This window comes from Xenopus laevis, chromosome 6L (genome assembly GCF_017654675.1).
Source record: "Xenopus laevis strain J_2021 chromosome 6L, Xenopus_laevis_v10.1, whole genome shotgun sequence".
Lineage (NCBI taxonomy): Eukaryota > Metazoa > Chordata > Amphibia > Anura > Pipidae > Xenopus > Xenopus laevis.
The window spans coordinates 2,291,835-2,319,299 of NC_054381.1; the positions used below are offsets into that span (position 1 = coordinate 2,291,835).

The 27,465-nt window shown below is 41.8% G+C and overlaps 4 protein-coding genes across 7 annotated transcripts in view; all 4 read left to right on the forward strand.

Annotated features, from left to right (window-relative positions):
• The window catches only part of LOC121394826 (zinc finger protein 239-like), a 601,589-nt gene that overhangs the window by 227,505 nt on the left and 346,619 nt on the right, over window positions 1-27,465 (forward strand). The window lies entirely within an intron of this gene.
• Window positions 137-19,705, forward strand: LOC121394807 (gastrula zinc finger protein XlCGF57.1-like). Of its 2 annotated transcripts, none has more exons than XM_041566919.1 (2): window positions 137-231; window positions 17,088-19,705. In XM_041566919.1, exons 1-2 carry the CDS (start codon window positions 168-170, stop codon window positions 18,797-18,799), a joined length of 1,776 nt encoding a protein of 591 aa, XP_041422853.1. In that variant the 5' UTR covers window positions 137-167; the 3' UTR covers window positions 18,800-19,705. The 2 variants fall into 2 exon arrangements, with proteins under 2 accessions (XP_041422853.1, XP_041422854.1); XM_041566920.1 differs by lacking the exon at window positions 137-231 and adding an exon at window positions 2,453-2,583.
• Window positions 9,248-27,465, forward strand: part of XB5904899.L (uncharacterized XB5904899 L homeolog) — a 37,494-nt gene continuing 19,276 nt past the window's right edge. The window contains 1 exon segment of the mRNA NM_001087989.1: window positions 9,248-9,323. The gene's annotated coding sequence lies outside the window, so the exon portion shown is untranslated.
• Window positions 9,260-25,836, forward strand: LOC100301958 (uncharacterized). Of its 3 annotated transcripts, none has more exon segments than NM_001161393.1 (2): window positions 9,260-9,323; window positions 23,946-25,739. In NM_001161393.1, a coding segment is annotated over 1 exon segment (1,320 nt). In that variant the 5' UTR covers window positions 9,260-9,323; window positions 23,946-24,015; the 3' UTR covers window positions 25,336-25,739.

The window sequence follows — 27,465 nt, forward strand, 5'->3', positions numbered from 1 at the left end:
TAGAGTATTAGACGAGTGTGTGTTCACTATCAGTTAGTAACTAACACCTTCTCATATACTGCGTTATACTGTTGTTTACTTCTGCCACAAGATGTCACTGTTCATGTTGTTGTGTGTTGATAAAGTTTTATTGAGATGAGCATTGTGGGAATAATGTCCATGAGGTGATGTTATTTCCTTCTTGTTCATGTTGTGAGGAGAATAAAGTCTCAGTCGTGCAGCATCAAACTGGTAAGATCCTGACTTGACTGACTGTCCTGCAACTCCACATTAACCAGTTACTGACAGGACTTCACTAGGGACCAAATCTTGTTAATCTTACACTAGATAAACAGACACAGCAGAGCAGACTTTCATGTCACACGAGGGGGTAACGAAGGCAGCAAGTTAATAACTGATCCTTATTAATGATTATTATGTCACTGAATATAAATATAATGTAGGGTTACTTATCACACACTATCATCTCTACACTGATAATATCAATACTGTGTGTCAGGAGCATAAATTATTACTGATGCAGTTGCACTATATACAGGGGAGACTGGGGGTTAATCCTGCTGCAGGGACTGATAGAGAGGGGAGACTGGGGGTTAATCCTGCTGCAGGGACTGATAGAGAGGGGAGACTGGGGCTTAATCCTGCTGCAGGGACTGATAGAGAGGGGAGACTGGGGGTTAATCCTGCTGCAGGGACTGATAGAGAGGGGAGACTGGGGCTTAATCCTGCTGCAGGGACTGATAGAGAGGGGAGACTGGGGGTTAATCCTGCTGCAGGGACTGATAGAGAGGGAGACTGGGGGTTAATCCTGCTGCAGGGACTGATAGAGAGGGGAGACTGGGGGTTAATCCTGCTGCAGGGATTGATAGAGAGGAGAGACTGGGGGTTAATCCTGCTGCAGGGACTGATAGAGAGGGAGACTGGGGGTTAATCCTGCTGCAGGGACTGATAGAGAGGGGAGACTGGGGGTTAATCCTGCTGCAGGGACTGATAGAGAGGGGAGACTGGGGGTTAATCCTGCTGCAGGGACTGATAGAGAGGGGAGACTGGGGGTTAATCCTGCTGCAGGGACTGATAGAGAGGGGAGACTGGGGGTTAATCCTGCTGCAGGGACTGATAGAGAGGGGAGACTGGGGCTTAATCCTGCTGCAGGGACTGATAGAGAGGGGAGACTGGGGGTTAATCCTGCTGCAGGGACTGATAGAGAGGGGAGACTGGGGTTAATCCTGCTGCAGGGACTGATAGAGAGGGGAGACTGGGGGTTAATCCTGCTGCAGGGACTGATAGAGAGGGGAGACTGGGGTTAATCCTGCTGCAGGGATTGATAGAGAGGAGAGACTGGGGGTTAATCCTGCTGCAGGGACTGATAGAGAGGGAGACTGGGGGTTAATCCTGCTGCAGGGACTGATAGAGAGGGGAGACTGGGGGTTAATCCTGCTGCAGGGACTGATAGAGAGGGGAGACTGGGGGTTAATCCTGCTGCAGGGACTGATAGAGAGGGGAGACTGGGGCTTAATCCTGCTGCAGGGACTGATAGAGAGGGGAGACTGGGGGTTAATCCTGCTGCAGGGACTGATCGAGAGCGGAGACTGGGGCTTAAAGGCACAGTAAAACTAAAAATGTATAAGGGAAAAGTCAACTCTACCCCATTGCAGTAACACATGAGTCATAGCTCCCAACTGTCCCGTTTTCAGCAGGACAGTCCCCCTTTTAACCCACAGTCCAGAGTTTATACTGCAAAGTCCTGACTTTCTCCGCACTGAACAGCCAAAAAAAGAAACAAAGTTTGTAACTTAATTGGCTTTTGGCAGAGAGCCCAGAACAGCCACAAGATGAAACTCAGATACTTTTGTAACAATTCTTAGATAAGCAAATAAGTAATTGTAACAATTTAGATAAGGAGGTGCCATGGAAAAAGTTGGACTAACAGCTTAAAGGGCAAGTCACCTTCATTAGCAAAACTGTAATAACTGAAATAAAATACAGAAATATATTCAAACTTTCATAACCTGTCAAATTTTGTAAAATGAACATGGTAATTAGGGGGCGTGGCCAAAAAAATTGGCGCGGTCAAAATAATTTTGCCTCACTATGTGCACCAACTTTTTTTCTCCCTCTTTTTATTTCCAAAATGTTGGAAGGTTTCGTGGAAGAAGTTAACTGTCATGTTTAATAAATAAATAAAGTGATAAAGTCCCACTTGCGGTTGAGTATTGTGCTATAGAAAAGACGATGTGGCGACATTCACTTAAGTGCTCCAGTCTCCTGTTTCCCGACTTTCTTTTTAAAACCAGAAGTTAGTTGTCCCGGCTTCACGGAGGATTATCAGTCTGCTCTGCCGTTTCACCAGAGGGATTCATTTCATTAAGAGCTGGGAGCAGTGAAGCAGAGGAATGGGAGCACAATACACAGCCCTTGCAGAAATAAATGCTGCCCCACACCCTCTCCAGCTAAACATGAATGGTTCAAACAAGGGGGAGGGGAGAACAATGCAGACGGAGCCTCAGTGAAGCCGGGACTATGAACTTCCGGAACTTCCGGTTTTACAAAGAAAGTCAGTAAACAGGAGACTGGAGCGAGCAAGTAAGTGAATGTCGCCTCATCGGCTTTTCTAAAGCACAATACACAACCAGAGGTGGGATTTTATTACTTTATTTATTGAACATCAAAGATAGTTAACTGTATCCTCTATAGAAGTGTTATTTTTGTGGGGTTTAGGGTTGCCACATGGCCGGTATTTCACAGGCCTGGCCAGTAAAAATCAAGGTCAAAGTAAACTTTATTTTCATCTCAGCAGTAAATGAATACACAGTGATACGAGACGACGTGGCTCCAGCTGGTACATAAATGAGGTCCTCAAAAATGATGGTTAGTCCCAATGTTATTAATAGGGAAAATAGATAAATATATAGGAAGGCTGGTATTTTTTTCCAGAGAAGGTGGCAGTGGGGTAGTAAGGTGGGTTTCCCTTGTAAATTTTTACTGTTACTGTTCCTTTAATCCTGCTGCAGGGACTGATAGAGAGGGGGGACTGGGGGTTAAGGACTGATAGAGAGGGGAGACTGTGAGACTGGGGCTTAATCCTGCTGCAGGGACTGATAGAGAGGGGAGACTGGGGCTTAATCCTGCTGCAGGGACTGATAGAGAGGGGAGACTGGGGGTTAATCCTGCTGCAGGGACTGATAGAGAGGGGAGACTGGGGGTTAATCCTGCTGCAGGGACTGATTAGAGAGGGGAGACGGGGGTTAATCCTGCTGCAGGGACTGATAGAGAGGGGAGACTGGGGGTTAATCCTGCTGCAGGGACTGATAGAGAGGGGAGACTGGGGGTTAATCCTGCTGCAGGGACTGATAGAGAGGGGAGACTGGGGGTTAATCCTGCTGCAGGGACTGATAGAGAGGGGAGACTGGGGGTTAATCCTGCTGCAGGGACTGATAGAGAGGGGGAGACTGGGGGTTAATCCTGCTGCAGGGACTGATAGAGAGGGGAGACTGGGGCTTAATCCTGCTGCAGGGACTGATAGAGAGGGGAGACTGGGGGTTAATCCTGCTGCAGGGACTGATAGAGAGGGGAGACTGGGGGTTAATCCTGCTGCAGGGACTGATAGAGAGGGGAGACGGGGTTAATCCTGCTGCAGGGACTGATAGAGAAGGGAGACTGGGGGTTAATCCTGCTGCAGGGACTGATAGAGAGGGGAGACTGGGGGTTAATCCTGCTGCAGGGACTGATAGAGAGGGGAGACTGGGGCTTAATCCTGCTGCAGGGACTGATAGAGAGGGGCAGGCCCGGACTGGCAATCTGTGGGTTCTGGCAAATGCCAGAGGGGCTGCTATAAGATTCCATAGAAAGTCAGTATTTAGTGGGCTGGTGGGGGCTGTTTGGGCCTCTCTGTGGGATGATTGGGCCTCTGTGTACCTGAAATGCCAGGGCCTATTTTAATTCTCAGTCCGGACCTGGAGAGGGGAGACTGGGGGTTAATCCTTCTGCAGGGACTGATAGAGAGGGGAGACTGGGGGTTAATCCTGCTGCAGGGACTGATAGAGAGGGGAGACTGGGGGTTAATCCTGCTGCAGGGACTGATAGAGAGGGGAGACTGGGGGTTAATCCTGCTGCAGGGACTGATAGAGAGGGGAGACTGGGGGTTAATCCTGCTGCAGGGACTGATAGAGAGGGGAGACTGGGGCTTAATCCTGCTGCAGGGACTGATAGAGAGGGGAGACTGGGGGTTAATCCTGCTGCAGGGAGTGATAGGGACGGGAGACTGGGGGTTAATCCTGCTGCAGGGACTGATAGAGAGGGGAGACTGGGGCTTAATCCTGCTGCAGGGACTGATAGAGAGGGGAGACTGGGGCTTAATCCTGCTGCAGGGACTGATAGAGAGGGGAGACTGGGGGTTAATCCTGCTGCAGGGACTGATAGAGAGGGGAGACTGGGGGTTAATCCTGCTGCAGGGACTGATAGAGAGACTGGGGGTTAATCCTGCTGCAGGGACTGATAGAGAGACTGGGGGTTAATCCTGCTGCAGGGACTGATAGAGAGGGGAGACTGGGGGTTAATCCTGCTGCAGGGACTGATAGAGAGGGGAGACTGGGGGTTAATCCTGCTGCAGGGACTGATAGAGAGGGGAGACTGGGGGTTAATCCTGCTGCAGGGACTGATAGAGAGGGGAGACTGGGGGTTAATCCTGCTGCAGGGACTGATAGAGAGGGGAGACTGGGGGTTAATTCTGCTGCAGGGACTGATAGAGAGGGGAGACTGGGGGTTAATCCTGCTGCAGGGACTGATAGAGAGGGGAGACTGGGGCTTAATCCTGCTGCAGGGATTGATAGAGAGGGGAGACTGGGGGTTAATTCTGCTGCAGGGACTGATAGAGAGGGGAGACTGGGGGTTAATCCTGCTTCTGATTAAAAGAGCAGTAGGTTAACCCCAACCCTGGAGCTGGTACCACAGAGGTAGAAGCCTCAATGTCGTCCTCCTCCTGCGATGGGTAAATGATAAATCTCATGCAAAGACAATGTTATGATAGATATAAAAATGGGTTAATTTCTGGTGTCAGTATGTGTTTAAGAGAAGGGAGAAAGAGTTTGTGGATTTGACTTGAACTGGTTCCAGTGATGGGAAAGATTTTCACTGGCACACAGAATTTTTTGATGCAGTGCAGGTGCAACGTTTCGGGGCCACGCCCCTTTATCAAGCACAGTACAGACGTGAAGCAAAGTGGTTTATAAAGGCGATCAATTAATTAGCATAAAGTGCATGGTGTAATAATTTACATATAAACCGTATTTAAAACAGTGAATAATAAATAGAACACAATTTAAAAAATGTATGTAACTGCTTGCGGTCCAAAACACTCTCTCATAAGTGCCAGTGATGGGAGTCACACGTGCATCAGTCTAGAAGCAGCCGGTCTAATGTAGGAACATTTGAGAAAGAAGCAGAGGTCTTGGAAGAGAAGTTTATTTCTAAGGGACATATAAAGTGACTGATTAGGAGACAGAGAAAAAAAACAGACTCATGTTTAGAAGTGAAGTTGCCAAATGACTGGATCTTTGCCCAATATCCAAACCTTGAGGAGGATCAGATCAGATCACAATACTGGTCGTTGCTATCGGGTGACGACCATATCAATGAGCTGATGAATTCCTCCTTTTTTTATAACTCGTAGGCGCCCTGACCACTAATGCTTTTTTTAAAAAAAATTGTAGGGAGTCCTTGGCCACCAATGTTTTTTTTTCTTTAACTTGTAGGTGGGCACTTAATGTTTTAGTGCTTGTGTCTTTCATGGCCTTCATACCGATGGGTGAGAGAGGCCTAGAAAATTGTTGCGCGGGTCCCTTGTGATTTCTGATGGCAGCCATGATTACCCCATTCAAACTGGGAGCAGCCACTATATGTAATGTCCCAGCAGGAACTCCCTCAGAGTGTCAATGGCTTAGTATTGGGGGGCATTTTAAAAAAGATGGTTTCCCCCAACCAGAGTGTGAGTTGTATTGTAAGTGATTATTTTGATGATATATGGCCTTCAAAACAGCCTTGCATTAGCCAATTAAAAACACAACATATGAACCACACTGTAGTCAAGTAGACACTTGGGGGCAGATTTATTAAGGTTCGAATGGTAAATTAGAATTAGAATTTTAGAGTAGAATTTTTGACCAAAACTTACAAATTCAAGTTGGGAAAAATCCAAACTCAAATTCTGATTCAAGATTTATCATACCTCGACCCTGGAAGTAACTCGAATTTGACAGGTCGCCACCTAAAACCTGCCGAGTTCACGTAGAAGTCAATGGAAAAGATCCGTTGACCCATTTGAAGATGTTAATAGCCTTCCTGACATTTGGAAAAAAAACTTGAATTGAGTTCCTTTGGAATTCAGTTCAAATTTGATTCAAGTTTTCAGGTCGGTAATATTAGTTTGAATTTTAGACATCCAAGTATTTTTCTTAAATATGATACCATTTGAGTTTCGAAGTCATTCAAGTTCATTCAAGGTAAAAAAAAACCTCGATGACGTCAAGTCCAATGTCCTTTTATGTGTAATGGACACTTTGGTCTGAGATTATCAACAAAAATTCAAAGATATATTTCCAGTCAATTCTCAAAGTTAAAAAATCACTTTTTATTCATCATAAATATTAAAAAAGTAGGCATACTAAGTAATGCCTATGAATAAGTGCCTGTGGGTGCGAAACGCGTAGGTCGGAGTATCGGTTGGTCTGTATGCCTACTTTTTTAATATTTATGATGAATAAAAAGTGATTTTTTAACTTTGAGAATTGACTGGAAATATATCTTTGAATTTTTGAATTGAGTGCCCTTTGGAGTTGGGGGCTATATTCCAGCACTTGGCCCTTTTGACAGGCCTATATAGACTGCAGCAGTTGATTAGTAAAGTTTTTTGAGATTATCAACAGACAATTTCACATTGAACCTGTTATACAAAAGCTTTCCTAGATGTACCAGGATGAAAATGTGGTTTAATGTATGTGGGAAAGTTAAAGAGACAGTAAACCAGAATTGGGAGAATTACTGCATCTAGCTTTTATAATAATGTCATGTATTTATACTAGGAAGTGTGATTGCTCTTAGGGGCACTTTTCAAATGAAAAAAATTTGAATTTCAAGATAATTTTGTGTACTTCGACTAGGGAATAGTACAAATTCGATTTGAATTTTGAAAAAAAATTCAAAAATTCGAATAACAAAATAAATTTTGTGCTGTCTCTTTAAAAATTCCACTTTCACCATTTGCCTACTGAATTTGCCTACTGAATTTAGCCTATGGTGGACCTCCTAGAACAGGGGTGTCCAAACTACGGCCCGCGGGCCAAATGCGACCCGCGATCCAATTTTAATTGGCCCGCAGAAGAGGAGCCGAAGTCACAGCAGCACGTCGCAGTGATTTTTTAAACCTTCTGTCACTCCCCCTCCCTCCCAGAAACCAGGCATGAAAAAAAGCTACAATGCTAAAAAAAAACCCGTTCTATCCTCTGGCTCAACTCCCCCTTCGATAGTTTTACAACTACGGTCTCCGTTACATACCAGTTCTCCTTCTGCAGCTGCCGGCTCCCCCCTCCCTGCCAGAAACTAAAGGTGGACTCCGACTTACTTCCCTGCTGCCGCACATTCATTTCTATGGGATCACTGAGAGACGCGAGTGTTGAATGTGCTGCTGCAGCTTGATCCTGCTTATCTAATGCCTGTATCAGTGATCACATAGAAATGAATGTGCGGCAGCAGGGAAGTAAGTGACAGTCAGAGTCCACCTTTAGTTTCTGGCAGGGAGGGGGAGCTCGTGTGCTTGTGTGTAAAGGAGGAGACAGAGTTTTAAGCTTTTTTTTCATGCCTGTTTCTGAGAGGGAGGGGGAGTTACAGAAGGTGAGTGTCTAACGGAGAAAGAATAAACAATTGAAATAAAAGTTATTATAGACTACAGAGGCTGGATGTGGGGGTGGGTAAGGGCTGTCTATGGGGACAGAAGAAGATCAGTGCAGTAGGGCACTAACATACCATAATGGCTTCACATTTAATTTTGCCTGGATCCAGCAGCTTCATGAATATATACTTAATGGTTCGAATCAAACAATGTCAGGCTGATTGGTCGGCCCCCACACATTTTCATCTCACCAAATCTGGCCCTCATGTAAAAAGTTTGGACACCCCTGTCCTAGAACCTATTTGGAGTCAATTGGTGGACTTTGAAACATCAAAGTTTTTTTTGGTAGAAACTTTGAATCGAATGCGCTATTCAAATTCAGCCTATGGACCTATTCGGGCAAAAAAACTTCAACTTAATTTCGGTTGGTCTTTTTGAATTTGGATTCGATATTCGAACCTTGATAAATATGCCCTTAGAGTTATTATTCATGTTCTCTCAAGAGTCAAGTTTTGTCTAATTTTGTTTTTTATTATTTTTGTAATAATCCCACTCTAATGGTATGGCTTTCCTGTCCCTTGTGAATTCATTCTAGTTCTTTTATAGAGACAGTAAATTTACGCATGCGCCTCAGTGTGTACTGTTCAACAACTTATGAAAGAACCCTATGGGCCCTCTATTATTTATACAGTTTCATCGTCTCCCGACCTTCAGCTCCATCTACACAACCCAACTCTTCCCTATGTTTCTCAGGATCTCCGTCTCACCAACTCCTTCCCCTGTGCAACATCATCAGTTCACCCAACAAGGCTTCAAATAATGATCATTTTCTTTAGGAGGCAAATTAAATCAGTGAAGAAGGGTTTTTCTTCTGGTGAATATTTCTACAGTTTTCTACACTAACCAGATACACAATGAATAATGTCTTCACTTTGTATTACAAAATCAGAAATGAGATATTATCATTGTGTCATTGATAAGGAACTTCTAAAATAACCACATTCCTGAAAACTAAATTCTACCTTGTCAGGTTATACATTTAACAGTTACACCAAAACATGAAACAAAAGAATGGAACCAAATATATTGAAATGCAAATAATTCTTTCACCCAATATATTCAGTCCACAGAGGTTCTGTTTGTTTGTGGGACAATAGTCAGGATGGAGTTGTTTGACTTCCAACTGGGAAACCTCATGTCCATAATAAGTCTCATATACAATAGCACAGACAGACCCTGACAATGGCAGATATAAGGGAGGAGCTGGGGATATAAAAGGACACAATCCTCCCAGTATCTTCATTGGTGTCCATGGAATAGACAGAAGGGGGAATTAGAGAAATATCTCCAAGGGGAGATTTCTGGGGAGAGTCTCTGCTGAGGACGTACCTGGGGGAAGAGAAAAAGAGCTGGACAGGAAGGAATCCTTATCCTGACACTGGTAATTATACTGGGGATTTGATTATTGGGGATTGTTCTAACATTCTGCTTCTGATCCTTTCACCTGTGTGAATTCATCAATCCTCTTAGGGTTACCGCTTTTCCCAATTGATACTCATCAAATATAGGGAATGAGGAGAGCACTCAGGAGAGCAGATACTGCTGTGATCAAAGTTTTAATGGCAGACTATATGCTTTGTACACAACATGTTTGGGCCTTACATGCCCTTTCTCAAGTGTAACACACACAGAACATGAAATGCTTTCTAAACACACCCATCCCATCCTCCAACCATCGTTCAGAGTGGGTAATAAGTGACATCAGGTGTGTCCAGGAATTAAACAATACAAACATACAAGTCCATTCCCTTCCATGGGATATACATCCAAATTGTGAGAAAAGTCCAGTTAACTAAAAAAAGACATATTAGGGTTAACACTGCCACTAGTGCCTTAAAAACCGTTAAAAACTGTACTCTCCGTTTTGTTGTTTTTTTACCCTTTAGGTATACACAAAAATTTCAACAAGTAAAACATTTTATTGGCTTAGTTATTACTGCACATATATTAAAGGGATACTGTCATGGGAAAAAACATTTTTTTCAAAATAAATCGGTTAATAGTGCTGCTCCAGCCGAATTCTGCGCTGAAATCCATTTCTCAAAAGAGCAAACAGATTTTTTTTATATTCAATTTTGAAATCTGACATGGGGCTAGACATATTGTCAATTTCCCAGCTGCCCCAAGTCATGTGACTTGTGCTCTGATAAACTTCAATCACTCTTTACTGCTGTACTGCAAGTTGGAGTGATATCCCCCCCTTTCCCCCCCAGCAGCCAAACAAAAGAACAATGGGAAGGTAACCAGATAACAGCTCCCTAACACAAGATAACAGCTGCCTGGTAGATCTAAGAACAACACTCAATAGTAAAATCCAGGTCCCACTGAGACACATTCAGTTACATTGAGAAGGAAAAACAGGAGCCTGCCAGAAAGCATTTCTCTCCTAAAGTGGAGGCACAAGTCACATGACCAGGGGCAGCTGGGAAATTGACAATATGTCTAGCCCCATGTCAGATTTCAAAATTGAATATAAAAAAATCTGTTTGCTCTTTTGAGAAATGGATTTCAGTGCAGAATTCTGCTGGAGTAGCACTATTACCTGATGTGTTTTGAAAAAAACATGTTTTCCGATGACAGGATCCCTTTAATGGCTAGGTATTGCCCGTTTCACTTTATAGTTGTGTTAGGGACGTAATTAGTCCTTGAGAGTATCTATTCCCGTCCTAATTAGTTTGTGCAAAGGTCTAGACCGGAAGAATGACACTGACACAGACAGTTCAGTATACAAAATGCTTCTTCTCTATGCTTTCTATTATGGGAAGCATTCCCAGTATAGGGAATTGAGTGGTAGCTCAGGATGTATGTGGTTTAGCTATTTAGCCAATAAGCAGAGCATATGGCACAACATGTCCTTATTCGGAGTGTGTTTGTTCAGTCTTCTCTCAGGAAACAGGTGCAGAGTGTCATGACCACAAGCCGTCATGACGTGTTCAGACCGACTCTTGCAGAGGTTGTAACTTGGTTTCATCTAGCAGTTTGTGATATATGGTTTTGCAAATAGCTGAGCAAGGAAATAAGTGATAACACACAGCATAACAGTAAAATAGACTTTTTATCTAGAAGATAATAAAGTAGCACAGACACCTGTCCTCCACAATCCCCCCTAAAAATGTCTATTTTGCTGTCCCTACCTATGTAGAAGTTTGCAAGTTGCTCCAGAGGGAATACACCATAAGGGTGGGTATGGATATTCAGCTTAGCCTGGAGAGGCCTGCACAAAGCCAGGGACCAACCCTACCAACTTTACAAACCTGACTATCCCTGGGAAGGAAATATTCAATTTGACAGTTGCAAAACGTTTAGTAATAGCCATTCTATTGATTAAGTATTTACCATCCTTATTCGTCCTGCCTAGGGCACTAAAGGTGTAAGTTGCTACATGGGTGCTAGAGGAGTTTTACCAGAATTGTCCTGTACTTGTCTTGCGTATTGCCACCTCCTGGGCTAGTCCCAGGGGCAGTAGGTAAAGGATATAGAGCAATATCTGGTTCCTTAGGTGCATCTGCTTTCTTGCAGTGTGAGGCATGGATCCAGGTTGGTTTTCCTTCTAGCTTCACTGAAGTAGCTGTGGTAAGGAGAACTTGGAAGGGGCCATCAAATTTGGGCTCCAAACAGTGCTTTCTCAGAAACTTCTTGACTAGGACCCAATCTCATTGCTTGAGGCTGTGGGCACCTGTGCCAAGAGAGGGATCTGGAATAGAAGAAAAGACCTGAGCATGCACTCTTGTTAGTTCACTGGTTAATTGAGATACAAAGTCAGTCAATACATCTGATTGTAATTGTAATTGTTGGGGAAAATAACACCCTAACCTGGGGGCTGACACAAACAGAATCTCGAAGGGGGACAATTTATGGTCCCCCCTTGGTGTGTATCTGACACTGAACAGAGCAATAGGCAGGCTGTCTGACTTTCTTTGGTAACATCGGCGGTGATCACTCTCTATCACTTCCGGTATTCCATAGTGACATACTACTTCTGAGTGTAATTTCTTTGCGGTAGTCTTGGTGGTCATATTGGTCACTGTGTATGCTTCTGGCCGGAAAACATCTCAATGATCACCAGAGCATATTCGAATTTTCCACTCTTTGGCATTTGGATGTGGTCGATCTGGATCCTCTGGAAGGGATATAAAGGCTTAGCTAAATGTTTTGATGGAGGTTTTCTCCAACCGTCCTGGGTTACATTTAGCACATATCGCACAGGATGCGCTATAGTTCCTGGTAATAGTGGTTATCCTGGGAGCAAAGTATGTCCTTGATATGAGGTTGTTCATCAAATTTTTGGATATATGTGCTGGTCCATGGGCCCATTGGACTAGGGCCGGATACAAGCTTTTTGGTATACACAATTTCTTATCGTGTGTATATATTCCATTCCGTAACACAGCTCCTTTTCCCAGCCACCCGTCCTTTTCCTCTTGACTTGCGTTTGTCTGACTTTCTTTCAGTTTATCAAAATTATCTAGGAGATCGATCTGGAAAAGAGGAGCTGTTTCATTGGTCTCTTCCTGATGAGTCGACTCTACTTGCACATCTTCTGGCAATTCCTGTAATTGGTCCTTTGCCGCTTCTTTTGCAGTTTGATCAGCCATATGGTTGCCACGTGCTTCTGGGGAGTCAAGTTTTCCATGATTTATTGGATTCAGGCTTTTTGCAGCATCGGGGTATAATAAATCTTGAAAAATTTGAGGGTTTTTTTTCCTCTAAAAATTTGTTTTCTAGTAAAAGAAACTAGAGAATTTTAGTTACAAAGTTATGATCATAAAGTTGAAAAGCCACCATACCACGTCAAGGACAATTCCTCTCCCTTAAAAGCCACATACTGGCGGGGGAGGATAGATCCTTTACACTGAAACCAAGGTTCAACAGACACTGATTACACAGAATGCTACTATGCAGTAAGACTTTTTGTACTATGGCCGAAAGTCAAATAAGTTAGGGACCGCCATGTGGGGTTTACCTTGACGTGGTATGGTGGCTTTTCAACTTTATGATCATAACTTTGTAACTAAAAACCCCTGTTTTATAAACGTTTGAGACAGGGGAATAGGGAATGTGCAATAAAATTAGCACTTCCATTATACTTAAATATACTATTGTCAGGGACGTAATTAGTCCTTGAGAGTATCTATCCCCGTCCTAATTAGTTTGTGCAAAGGTCTAGACCTGAAGAATGACACTGACACAGACAGTTCAGTATACAAAATGCTTCTTCTCTATGCTTTCTATTATGGGAAGCCTTCCCAGTATAGGGAATTGAGTGGTAGCTCAGGATGTATGTGGTTTAGCTATTTAGCCAATAAGCAGAGCATATGGCACAACATGTCCTTATTCGGAGTGTGTTTGTTCAGTCTTCTCTCAGGAAACAGGTGCAGAGTGTCATGACCACAAGCCGCCATGACGTGTTCAGACCGACTCTTGCAGAGGTTGTAACTTGGTTTCATCTAGCAGTTTGTGATATATGGTTTTGCAAATAGCTGAGCAAGGAAATAAGTGATAACACACAGCATAACAGTAAAATAGACTTTTTATCTAGAAGATAATAAAGTAGCACAGACACCTGTCCTCCACAGTTGTGGAAGCTTTTGGCATGAATAAATTAAGTTCCGTTTGTGAACACTCATGTTTAAATGTAATTGTATTATGGCTTACATTAGCCTCCCCCCTCATGTTTACAAATTGCTCCATGGTGCCTTTCCAGATCAACGCGATATCGTCCACAAAGCTAAAATACCCTAGAATGAATTTACAATACAATTCATTTTCCAAAAAGACTTTCTTTTGTATATGATGTACAAACAGGTTTTCAAATGAGGGTGCGACTGTAGCACCCATTCATGTGCCCTGTGTTTGCCAATAGTATTTGTTCTCAAAAGTGAAATAGTTCTTAATCAGAACTAGGTTTAGACAGTCAAGGATAAACAAGGCTTGGGCCAAAACTAAGGCCCAAAACATGTTGTGTACAAAGCATATAGTCTGCCATTAAAACTTTGATCACAGCAGTATCTGCTCTCCTGAGTGCTCTCCTCATTCTCTATATACTGGGGATTCATTTTTAGGTGTTATCATGTTCTAATGTTCCATGAATAACTAGGGGCCAATGATAAATTCTTACATTAAAGGAAAACTATACCCCCCAAACAATGTAGGTCTCTATTAAAAGATACTCAGTAAAACAGCTCATGTGTAAAATCCTGCTTCATGTAAATGAACCATTATCATAATAATATACTTTTATAGTAGTATGTGCCATTGGGTAATCATAAATAGAAAATTGCCATTTTAAAAAATAAGGGCCGCCCCCTGAGATCGTAAGATTCACTGTGCATACATACAAACCACATGTTAGGTCACATGAGCCAATTAACATGCAGAGTTCTGCCTTTTGCTTCCTCACTTCTTCCTGTTACAGTTAGAGTTGTAGTATTTCTGGTCAGGTGATCTCTGAGGCAGCACACAGACCATCACTAAATGGTGGTTCAAGGCAAGAGATGTAAAAGGGCAATATTTATGTAAATATATATTCCAGTTTGGTAAGATACTTTAATATGTCATTCAATTTGATATAAACTATCTGTTGCTTAAGTATTCATTTTGGGGGTATAGTTTTCCTTTAAGGAGTCAGGCAGGAAGAAGTGAAGGTATAATTAGCTGAATTGCAAACTATTGTTTCTTAGGCTTCAGTATTTTTCTAAAATTAGATTAGAGAGTCTTTTGTTCTACGTTTTTCAACTTTCTCTTCATATGTATTTACTGGATACTTTAAACTGGGATGGAAACACCAGGGTATATAGGTTTTGAGTTGAAGCCAATCTTTTCACTATGGGCATAAGGGAATCCTTACATACCTGCCAATGACCAGTAACCCAGTATACAGTTCTCTTACTGCTGTGTGCCCACTGAACTCCTTTTTCTTGACACATGAGTAGTAAGCACAAGTATTTGTTTTTTGGCAACCACGGTTCCAGTGCCACACCACGCACTTGACTCGGCTTCATGGGGGCATTTAATCATGGCGGTTATTTAAAACACCGTTGCTGTAACTTCTAAGTACGCAAGCTTGAATACTGGAATATTGCATGATGAGCAAGTTGAATACTTTCATGTTGTAATGCAGTTTTATTTACAGAATAAACTCTTTCAAGATTACTATACCAGGGAGCTTGCCCTTCAAGGTTATGTAGAAGCCAGTGTAGGTTGTCCTTCTCCATCTTTCGTTTTTTTTACTTTGAGGTTTTCATTGCAATTGTTATTTTTTTGTTCTTTTTATATTCAATCTTTTAATAAAATGTCATGAAAATGAACTATTTTTGTGGTTCCAAAAACCTCTAAAACAGAGGTCCCCAACCTTTTTGTACCCATGAGCCACATTCAGTTTACAAAATGAGTTGGGTATTACTGGAGATACCTTCATATAGTAAGTGCAATTTTATTTACAGGATTAACTGCTTCAATCTTACTATACCTGGGAACACACTATTGGTTTTGGTTTATGCCCTTGTCAGAAACTAACATTTCAACTTATTTCAGTCCCTGTCCTAAATTATGCGTAAGAAACCTTGTTACTTTTAGAGGTTCTGTTAATGGGTGGGACAATAGTCACAATGGGGTGACTCTCTGCTGAGGACATACCATTGGAAGAGAAGAAGAGCCGTACAGGAAGGATTCCTTATCCAAACAACACGGGGGGCTCCTTTTTTAGTTATTATTAGTATTTTAGGCTTTATCTTTCTTAGACTTCTCTTCTTTTCCAAAATTACATCAACTGCCAGAATGCTGACTATATATAAATGGAATTTGCAGGACTCACTCTTTTATGTTCCATATCCTTACTTCAGGGGGGTGGGGTATGAAAGATATACAGATTTATGACAATTTCACTTGAATGTATTGCATTATTTGTTGGCTAGTTTAAGATGTAGGCATGCAGAAGGGAAGGTAGGTTCTAAATTCATGTGCAATGATAGTTGACACATTTCCTGACTATAACTGTTTAATGGGGAATTCATTTCTACCACAAATAAAAAGGACGGAGGCTCTGCACAGGATTTTCTTATGAAGGACCCATTGTTAAGCAATGGGAATTATACCAGATTTTCCTGATTGTTTATTATTGTGGTTTTTAGACGTATGTCCATGTTGCCTGTGTTCTAGATGCAAATGTAACAGTGCAGTTCTCACACTGATCCATGCTGATCATGCAGTGAAAACTAACGCCATAGAAGCATCTGTAGTAACCATAGTGGGTAGTGCAGGATCAGATAAAGCTATTGCTGGACTGTTCACAATTAACTGTTTCACTATTTCAAAGCTATGTTGAGCAGTCTATGACCAAACCACTTAAAGTTCCACGTAGTAGTGCTCTAAGTGGCTCCACAACTGAATCATAGTTGGGATTAAACTTAGAATACCATGAAGTAAGACGTTAGAAAGCTTGTAAGGTCTGGAAATCAGATGGAGTAGGTGCTTGTGTAACAGCGTTGACATGGTTAGGGTCAGGCGTTAATCTATTTGTGAAATTATATGACCCAGAAATGAAGCTGAGTTTGTCTGCAGTGGCATTTGGAAAGGTTCAGTTTCAGTCCTGTAGAATCAATGCATTTCAGAACTTGTCGTGAAGATTCATAGTTGGAGCGTAGACAATTATATCATCCAAGTAGCATTCTACACCAGGTATGCCATGGAGTATAGAAGACATCAGTCTTTGAAAACAACTCGTTGCTGAAGCCAGTCCATAAGATACATGCTTGAACCGAAACAAACCATCACGATGATAAATGCAGTGAGGTCTCTGATTTCCTCAGTAATACTTGATGATAAGCACTCTGAAAATCCAGGGTGAAAAAAAAAAGTTGCACCTCGGAGTTCTGAAAATATTTCCTCTGTGTTTCAAGGGATGATTATCCATAACAACTACTTTATTAGGTTCATGGAGATCAACACACAATTGAATACCTCCAGTTTTCTTCAATGTTACATCCAACTTCTATAAATTTCTGATTTGAAGAATATGCATGTGCTCCTTGCACCCATACAATTTCTAATAAAGCCAGTGAATCCCTATTTGTTTCTCTCTCCAGAAGGTAAAAAGGTGGTGCTTTTTACTAAAATCTGAATAATTCTTTTCTTTATTCTTAATTAGAGAACTGGCCAAAGGAAGAGAAGCAGAACCTCAATGGATCTGAGATGTCCAGGATGAAGAAGACCATAGAAGTTGGAAGTGAACGTGAAAATAATTTGGGGAATTTAAGCCAAATGCAAACTAGGAAACACAAGCAATCTGACAGAACCCCCAACCAGAATTATAGGTCTCAGATGCCTCAGGAATATTGTGATGATGGGAAATTGTTTGCTCAACGAAGAGCAAAGCTTCATAATACGAATGTGCATGTTATCCGAATGCCCAATATTGCAAATCAACCTAAACTTAACTGGAAAATAAGAAGTGATTCTCGAAAATGTAAAAAGGCAAAGTCATCTGAAAAATCACATGTCGCCAACATTAGTCACCAAGGCACGAAAATAAATAGTTTCTCTAAAGCCCAAAGTGCTGTGAAACCTTTTATCTGCCCAATATGTAAGAGAAGATTTTGTAACGCCAGGAACCTTCTCACCCACCAGAGAATTCACACGGGGAGAAGGTTTGTCTGTTCTAAATGTGGGAAATGTTTCTCTAACAAGAAGATCCTCATAGCTCACAAATATGTTCATACTGGGAGGAAACCATTCATCTGCACTAAATGTAACAAGGGCTTCTTATGGAACAGGGACCTTCAGAAACATGAAAAGAGCCATAAAGAAATGAGAAAAAAAAGTCTGGGCATGGTTCACAGGCACGATAAGCTGAGAGAAGTTAGTACTGACCCTTGTAAAAGAGAGAAGTCTTTTGACTGTAGAGAGTGTGGTAAAAGCTTTAATAAAATGTGTAGACTGAAAACTCATTTTCTGTGCCACACAGGTGAGAAGCCATTTGTCTGTGTTCACTGTGGGAAAGGTTTCATAAATAACTATAAACTCAGTCTACATCTAAGGATTCACACAGGAGAGAATCTTTCTGTCTGTCCTGATTGTGGGAAAAGCTACACAGATAAGAATAAACTCATTGTTCATATGAGGATTCACACAGAAGAAGCATTTATGTGCTCTGAGTGTGGAAAAAGATTCAGTGATTTATACAATCTCAAATCTCACCTTCAGATTCACACCGGCGAGAAACCGTTTGTCTGTCCTGAGTGTGGCAAAAGCTTCAGGAGAAAGTATGAATTCAAATCTCACCTTCTAATTCACACAGGGAAGTACCCGTTTATCTGCAGTGAGTGTGGGAAGAGTTTCATGGATAAGCGTTACCTGAAGATTCATTCTAATGTACATTCAGGAAACACTTTCCCTTGTACGGAGTGTGGCAAATCCTTTGCAGCAAAGCAGAATCTGAAAAGACACCAAAAGATCCACACTGGGGAGAAGCCACACAAGTGCACAGAATGTGGGAAACAATTCCTGCAAAAAAATAAACTGGATAGACATCATCTAAGTCATACTGGGGTAAAACCATTCAGCTGCTTTGAGTGTGGAGAACAGTTCACATGGAAACACCTGCTCCAGTATCACCAACTGAGTCACACTGGGGAGAGACCATTTGTCTGTAGTGAGTGTGGGAAGAGCTACAAGACCAAGGCTTCACTTGCTTTGCACTCTCATATTCACACAGGGGAGAAACCATTTGTATGCCCTGAGTGTGGGAATTCATATAGGAGCAATGGTGCACTGAGGTACCATCTTCAGACTCACATTAAAGGAAAGTATTTTGCTCATTCTGAACACGGGGAAAGCTACAAATCAGAGACAAATGAGTAGAACACAACATCTATTATCTGAGGTTTACACTTGTGCATGAGGGGTCAGGAGGGAAACCCTTGCAACGGATTGGGTTACACACCTCCATGAAAAACATTGTGGGTGGGTGTGAATATGTTGTCATTTTGAATTCCACAGAAATAAACCGTCACTTTTGATTGCAAGTGGAGTTACGTGATTTTTGTCTACTGCCTTGGTTAATCCCTAATGCTTGTGTAATATCAGGTGTCTCAAACACTTTAAGGGACAATGCTTTAATAATAATGTTGTGCCTAAGATTACTGGGAAACACAATGATTATTGCAGGCATTGATATGACTTCATTAGAAATAATTGGGCCCCATTCTAATTAGTTAACAGAACCCTACCCATAAAGGTCTGGGTCTTTAACCCACTGCCTATCTAGGGCCCCAGGGTGGTTGGCTTTGCCATCTAAGTATAATTGGGACCCATTCCTCCACTTTCTGTAGTCCACAAATTAGGTCTATCTTGGCCTCCCATTGCAACAGAGTCTTTGAGACACATCTACCTACTCCCTGAGGGTTGCCCTGGACACTTGTGATGCCAAGAAGGGACTTTTGGCCAAAGCAACCCAGTTATCCCACCTGACCTCCTCAGTGGCGGCCATATGCATTGCATTTGTTGTTTAACTGGATGGGAAGCCAAGACAAACAAATAAGTAGGTTTTGTCTGAGAGTTCTTCTGAGAGAACCACAAATGCCCTAAAAGTGTTCCGAAATTACATGACTTATTCTTTGTTTTATTATTCATGAATAAATACAAATACTTAAAGAGCAATACATAGAGAAACATAGGGGTACATTTAATTAGTGATGAAGGGTTGTTATTCTGTATAGTGTATATTGTCAGTAACCAGTCGGCTTTGTACGTTTTCTACACTTTGTGTTGCAAAATAAAAGAAATGTAATTTTATCATTCCCTGTCTTTTATAAGGAACTTCTGAAATAAACACAGGCCTGGTTTTTAATTCTACCTTCTCCTGAAGTTTCTTCATTGAACAGTTTCACCAAAATATGAAACAAATGAATGAAACCAAATCAATTAAAATGTAAATAATGGTTTCACGACCATCCATATATTCCCCATTCAGTCGCCCAGAGTTTCCATGGGAAAATAGTCAGGGTGGGGCTAATTGTCTTGCTGTTGGGAGGTTTTCATGATAATTCAACTATAATATTTAAAGTCAAATTTCTGAGGGAGGAGAAGGCCTCCGGCAAATTAAACACTTTAAGGGTTTAAGCACACGGGCTTCCGCCTGCTAAAATGAAAAAAAAAACCGCCTGTGGCAGTGCACTCGTGGCGCTTCGATTTCCAAAGTTGCCTCACGAGGAAACTTCAGGCGACATTGGAAATTCATTTTAGCAGGTGGAAGGCAGTTCGGGGAGATTGTTGCCCCAAAGAAGAGGTGATTAGTTGGCTGGCAACTAAATCTCCCCGAATCTGCCCATGTGCTTAAACCCTAAAACATATGATCATACCCTGTGTGTACAAGATGTTATAAGAAGTGACAGGGAATAGGCTCATTTAGGCGCCTCTGAGAGGACAAAGTGGTAGTTAACCTTTGTTTGAACACCGTATTGGATCTAATGTCTGTAGTGAAGTTTATTTAAAGATTCGTATGTATTGAAAGGTCTGTCCTCCGCTCCTATCGACACCATTAATCACGTTATTTACTGTGCCGCATATACTCTCTTGTGATCCCCACTATATACTCTATTTAACCAGAGGGCATTTAAAGTCGATATAAGATCTAGGTGGGACCAGTATATTAGTTTATTATATATGCTGTAATCCCTACAAGTTCCATACCAGATCAGCATACATTAAATCATTCTTAAGTGTTTTTAACTCATGAATTTTCCCTCTATTTATAAAGGAGCAATTTAATTAGGGATGCACCGAATCCATTATTTTGGATTCGGGCCGAACCCTGAATTCTTTGTGAGGGATTTGGCCGAATAGCGAACTGAACCTTAATTTGCTTAATCAAATTAGGGGTGGGAAGGGGAAAACATTTTTTACTAACTTGTTTAGTAACAAAAAGTCATGCAATTTCAATCCGCCCCTAATTTGCATATGCAAATAAGGATTCAGTTCGGCCGGGCAGAAGGATTCGGCCGAAACCGAATCCTGCTGAAAAAGTCCGAATCCCGAATTTGGTGCATCCCTAAATTTAATGTTACTTTTTAATTGGGTAATTTTATCTATCAGTGGACTGCGTATCCGATAATTGGCACTTTCTGCACTACCAGCACTTTAACAACGAATTAATCATTTGATTTCACAATAAATGACACTGAATTTTGTTTTTGACAAAATGCATTTATTTATTAATTGAAGCAATAATGAATTAACTACACCAAGATGTGATTTTCTTGTTCACATTTTACTCCAGCAACAAACAATTAACTTCACACTTCATTTGTTATAGATTGTGAGACATTATTAACTCTCTTTAGCAGTTCCTTTCTTTTTGGTACTTGTCAATGATTTACTTATAGAGTTGTCAGCACATCTATATTGCCATTTGTGGACTTTGAACTAGTGGTGGCAAGTCGTTAGAAGGGGGCGGAAAACAACTATTTCTATAGAAATAAATGAGGGGTTCCCACTAGCTGGGCTTTCTTCTCTTACACAGAACTGTAGGGGTTAATCTGCCCCTATGACCCTTTTCCTAGGCAAAAGCCTATGTATCCGTTTGAGTTTAAGCTCAGTGTGATTGGCCAAGAAGTGTAATGACCACTTCCTGCCACACTGCTATATAGTGAGTGTAGGGAGTGGCCTCTTCCTCTTTGGCCTCTGGATGCTGATCCAGCTGGGTGTGTCCAGGGGAGCCTGAGTACCGCAAGGCCCAGAGAAGCAAGTGTTCTGGAGAGAAGTTGGGGAGCAGGAAACCCCATGAATGAGGTTCAGCTATAGTAGGGCAGACCTGTAATAGTTTCTCTAGGAGAGAAAGGTAAAAGGGAAAGAGCAGCTGAAGCTCCAACAAGGATTTGAATTGGGGAGTAGCTTCCCAGAGACTCTGAGTGATTGGCTCCAGTGCAGGGACTGTGGGGGATCTACAGCTATTTTCATATTTCTAAAATGTCTATTTTACGGTTTACCCATTATTTCCTTGCTCAGCTACAGCTCAGCATATATTATACAGCTTAAGATGTAACTAAGTAAAGAGCTTCCTCTATAGCCAACGTCTCTGTTGTCTCTGCTGCAGATGATCTGACGTCTGTACGTGACATTGAGGAAGTCTGTATAGAAGCAATGCAACTGATAACCCACTGCCTCGTGACTGTGACGTTTGTTTTGCACACGCCTCTGCCTCACCCTTTTTTTTTTTACTCAACCTATATGAAGCACTGCATGCACACAATAAGGGAAGAAGCTTTTTCTATACTGAACGTCTTCTCTCAGTGTGGTTCTTCTGGTGTGCACCCATAATCTAATTAGGACGGCAATAGATATCTTAGGACAGGACCTCGTGAAGAGGGTGAATACTGCAACTGCCTGTTACCTGATGTGACTGTGTGTCATGTGCTCATCTGTCGTGTACGTGAGTAAACCTGGGGATATTGTCATTTGGACTGATAAACAGTTTCTTTGTTTGCATCATAAGAAGCTCCTGGCACCCAATCATTTGTATGTTTTGTATGCACAGTAGCCTGAGTGTTGTAGTTGCACTACACCTTAAAGGGATAGCTTCCACTTAGCGAAGGCCCTGATCCTGAGGTGTGAGTCCAAATGTAACCCATGCTCTGCTCATTATCTGGAAAGTGATCTGTGGTGTGGATAGTCCAGATTAGTGTTACAGAACCTTAACACAATATAAAGCATCAATGCAGAGGATATTCCCTTCCTACTCAGATCTATCAAATACCATAATTTAAATTGTTTCTCCAGTGAGTTGGTGGAATTATAATCTGGATAGGAACTTCTGTCTTTGGAGCAATTGTCACTATACTTAGAGAATCATCTGAGAGTCACAGGAACATTGGAGAAAATGTTTATTTTTTTTTACATTATTCCTGTTTTCTCTGTTTATGCATATTAACTAGAGAGCAAAACACCAGAAATCTTCCAGTTAGGGGAACGGATTCAGCCATGTAAGTTTTGAGCAGGCAGTCAATGAGCAATCCATCAAGAGGCAGAGAAATAAAATCCATGTTGATTTATTCAGTACCCATTACAGAGACAGCCCTACGCGTTTCATGTTTACAACACGTAGTGAAGCCAGAAAAACATTTGGGCCATATACAGTGACCATAATCGCTTCTGGTGCCATAACCTCCATTTCATTACATCATACATTTTGTTTATCAAGTAACCATATTTTTAACTATATCGCCTTCTTCTTACACTCTATGTTTGTGGTTATGAAACTCATTGAACCAAAGATTCACATCTGGCCTGACCTATTTGAAATTATATAGGCTGTAAACAGTTTGACCATCTTCCACGGCAAGTCAAAAATAAGTGGAAATATTATATTAGCACTTTAGGCTCAGAATGAAAGCGGTAGCAGCTCCTGCAATGTGTGTAGATCAATGAACCTCCTGAAAAAGGTGGGAGAGGACTAATGGGTGGAACCTTGTTTACCTTTACAGATTCGCTTTATCTGTGGGGCAATAGTCAGAATGGGGTTGATTGACTGCCTGCTGGGCACCTCATCTCCATAATAGCTCTCATATGCAAATAGCACCAATAAGCCCTGACAATTGGAGATGTAATGGAGGAGTTGCGGATATAAAGGGAGGGAATCTTCCCAGAATCTTCATTGGTGTCTATGGAATGGACAGAAGGGAGAAGTATAAAGATTTGATAAATATCTCCAAGGAGCAAATTTCTGGAGAGAGTCTCTGCTGAGGACATACCAGGGGGAAGAGAAGAAAGAAAATGCATTATTTGTTGTTATTATTATGTTGTAAAAAAGTTTGTTCATAGTGAGTATGGGGAGATACCATGAAACTATACTGGCAGCCATTTTTCTTTGTACAGAGACAAACACTGGTCTTCCAGTTCTCAGCCTCATTATGCCTATGTTGTCACTCTGTTAGATAACCAATAACTTTAAAAAAAAACTTTTATCCTTTTTACAACAATCTTAATCATTATTTTGTTTATTTCCTATTAGAGGACTGGTCTGAGAAAGAGAAGTAGATCCTCAGCACTGCAAGATTGGTTTGGTTCCATACGGATCTGAGATGTCCGAGACGAAGCAGGTCGGAGAAGACAGAAGTGAAAATATTCAAGCAAGCCTCAGCCAAGCTGACAGTGACAATGAATTGTGCAGACTCCCCAACAAGAAGGATTTGCCTCAGATGTCTCAGGAGTCTTGTGCTGATGGGAAATCTCCTGCTCCCAGAAAACGAAAGTCTCAAAATACAAAGGATATCAGATTATCATTTGACTGCAGAGAGTGTGGACAAAGCTTCAGGAAGAAGTCTAAACTCAAAACCCATTTTCTGTGCCACACAGGTGAGAAGCCATGTGTCTGTGTTCATTGTGGGAAACGTTTCGCAGATAAGTATAAGCTCAGTCTTCATCTAAGGATTCACACAGGAGAGAATCTTTCTGTCTGTCCTCATTGTGGGAAAAGCTACCGAGATAAGAAAAAACTCACCGTTCATCTGAGGATTCACACAGGAGAAACCCCGTTTGTGTGCCCTGAGTGTGGGAAAGGCTTCAGGGCTGGAAGTTTTCTCACATCTCACCTTTCAATCCACACGGGAGAGAAACCTTTTGTCTGCACTGAGTGTGGGATGGGCTTCAGGAAAAACTATGAACTCAAATCTCACCTTCAAGTTCACACAGGAGTGAACGAATTTGTTTGCAAAGAATGTGGGAAATGTTTTAGGTACAGAAGTGAACTGAACATTCACATTAACTTACATGCAGGAAAGACTTTCCCTTGTACGGAGTGCGGCAAATCTTTTGTATCAAAGAAGAATCTGAAAAGACACCAAATGATCCACACTGGGGAGAAGCCACACGAGTGCACAGAATGTGGGAAACAATTCCTGGAAAAAAGTAAACTGAAGAGACATCATCTAAGTCATACTGGAGTAAAACCATTCAGCTGCTTTGAGTGTGGAGAACAGTTCACATGGAAACACCAGCTCCAGTATCACCAACTGAGTCACACTGGGGAGAGACCATTTGTCTGTAGTGAGTGTGGGAAGAGCTACAAGAGCAAGTCTTCACTTACTGTGCACTGTCATATTCACACAGGGGAGAGACCATTTGTCTGTAGTGAGTGTGGGAAGAGCTTCCAGACCAAGGCTTCACTTGCTCTGCACTGTCATATTCACACAGGGGAGAAACCATTTGTATGCCCTGAGTGTGGGAAAGGCTTTAGGGATCCGACTAGTCTCAACAGTCATGTTCGGAGGCACACAGGAGAAGAACCTTTTGCGTGTGCTGAGTGTGGGAAAACTTACACGGACTCCAGTACATTGAAGAACCACCTTAAGCTTCACGTTAAAGGAAAATATTTTGCTCATTCTGAATGTGGGGAAAGCTGAAAATCTGAGACACACCTCCATGTTCATCTTGAGAAATTCTAAGTTTTTATTTAGTGTTTTGGAACCATCAGGAATTGCCATGATCTATAACTACCACATTCACTGAGATGAAACAACTTTTCAATGGACCATATCATGGCTTGTCTTGGGGTGAAGTTTAGCGTACCGTAAATGTTTCATGGATTCACCAGGTGCTTTCCAAAAATGTGTTTGTATGAGACTTATATTTTCTTTAAACTTTTCATATATTCTAGGGGAGGGTGGAGCACAAATTTATTCACACAATGGGGCTATCACTGTAAACTTAAGCAAAGGTTCAGACTTGTGCATGAGGGTCAGGAGGGAAATCTGGGATGTGCCTTGAGTAACCAAAAAAGAAAAATGTGTGGTGCCTCCTCCCAGTAATGTGCAGGTGACTCCTGAGAAGGGATTGAGTTACACACCTTTCCAAAATATTCTATGTGTCACGCTGAACTGCACAAAATAAACCATTCCTTTTGATTGCATGTGTTTTTGTCTACTGCCTTGGTGAATCCATTATGCTTGTGTAACATCAGGCGTCTCCATCACTTTGGTGCTTAGAATGACTGGGTCTATATTTATTTTGTGACTTCATTAGATATAATTGGGCCCAATTCCTTCCCAGTTAACAGTGACATACTTGCATTGGTATGAGTGGATCCTTAAAAACTGCCCAATCAGGCCCCTGGGTGCTTTGTCTTGCCAACTAAGTAGAATAGGTCCCTAAACAAACAAAAAAGTTCACTGTAATATTTTATGCCTGAAGATATTCCTGATCCACTTTATATTTGTATATAGACAAATACAATCCTCTGCACTTATCCCATTATCAATATATTAAGGACATTGACAATTTTGTGCCTTAAGCTACTAAAAATGCCTTACCCTTTAAACAAAACAGGGATTGTTTGTCCATATATTGCAATATATTTAATAATAAACTCATCCCATATCTGGCCAGTCCTACACTCAATTTTATCTGATTCATTAAGAATTCTATTGCTTCATTATACATTTTACACAGGGACTAAGTTTTACCTGCAACTTACTTGCTGCTTTCAAAGTAAAACTCCCAAACTTGGCTGCCCTTTTATTAGACACCAGTGGGATCACCTGACTATAGCTGGGAGGGGTGGAGCTACAACATGGAGCTGGTCACTGCTCTTGTATAACTATAACAAACAAGGGACTTGCTGTAATCGTTCTTGAAGACGTTTCACCAGTCATCCGACAGTAGCAAATCCAGTTGATTTGACTTATAGATTTCCTGACTAGCACAGATTGTTGGATCAAATGGTTTTTTCCTATGGACATAAGAGGTTTCTTACTTACCTGCCAGTGACCAGTCACCAAGTACTCAGTTCTCTTATTAATCTCTTACTAATACTAATCTCATACTAATAATGTATCCACTTATTTTTCATGACACATAAATAGTAAGAAAATGGGGTCAAGTAAATATACCAGTGGCCCCATATAACTTATTAAGAGCCACATATCCCTCTACATAACAGCGGTGTGGAGGATGGGCCACTGAAGGTTTCACAGCTTTGTGCTGGGTTTGGGGAAACCTTTTCCATCCCTAAAGAGCCCAGGGTAGTGGCAAAAGTACACATGGGACAGAGGACACATTGGGCAGGAGACTTGTGTTTGGACAGACCTTCTGCTCACGAAACTACAACTTCAACAGGTTCCTTAAGGCTAAGGCCACACTAGGCGATAGCGCCGCGATTTGACTCGCGGCGATTTGTCGCGATTCCCCATAGACGCCAGCGCAAAAGTTTCCCCAGCGATTGCGGCTTAAAAGTCGCGGCGAAAAGTCGCCGCGAGTCAAATCGCGGCGCTATCGCCTAGTGTGGCCTTAGCCTAAAGGCATTGGGGCTCATTTATCAACATTGGGCAAATTTGCCCATGGGCAGTTACCTATAGCAACCAATCAGTGATTAGCTTTTTAAAGCCAGCTGCAAGCAGTACAATGAATGCAGCAATCTGATTGGTTGCCATGGGTTACTGCCCATGGGCAAATTTGCCCAGTGTTGATAAATGAGCCCCATTGTGTCATGATTTTTATGCTTTACTGTTTACATTGCAAATAATTCACTCCATTTA

Bases quoted from the DNA above. Each gene is read 5' to 3' on its own strand.
- LOC121394807 (XM_041566919.1), top strand. From the start codon at position 168: ATGTTATTTCCTTCTTGTTCATGTTGTGAGGAGAATAAAGTCTCAGTC. The intron at 232-17,087 runs GTAAGATCCTGA...ATTCTTAATTAG, and splicing joins AGTCGTGCAGCATCAAACTG to AGAACTGGCCAAAGGAAGAG.
- LOC100301958 (XM_041565211.1), top strand. From the start codon at position 24,016: ATGTCCGAGACGAAGCAGGTCGGAGAAGACAGAAGTGAAAATATTCAA.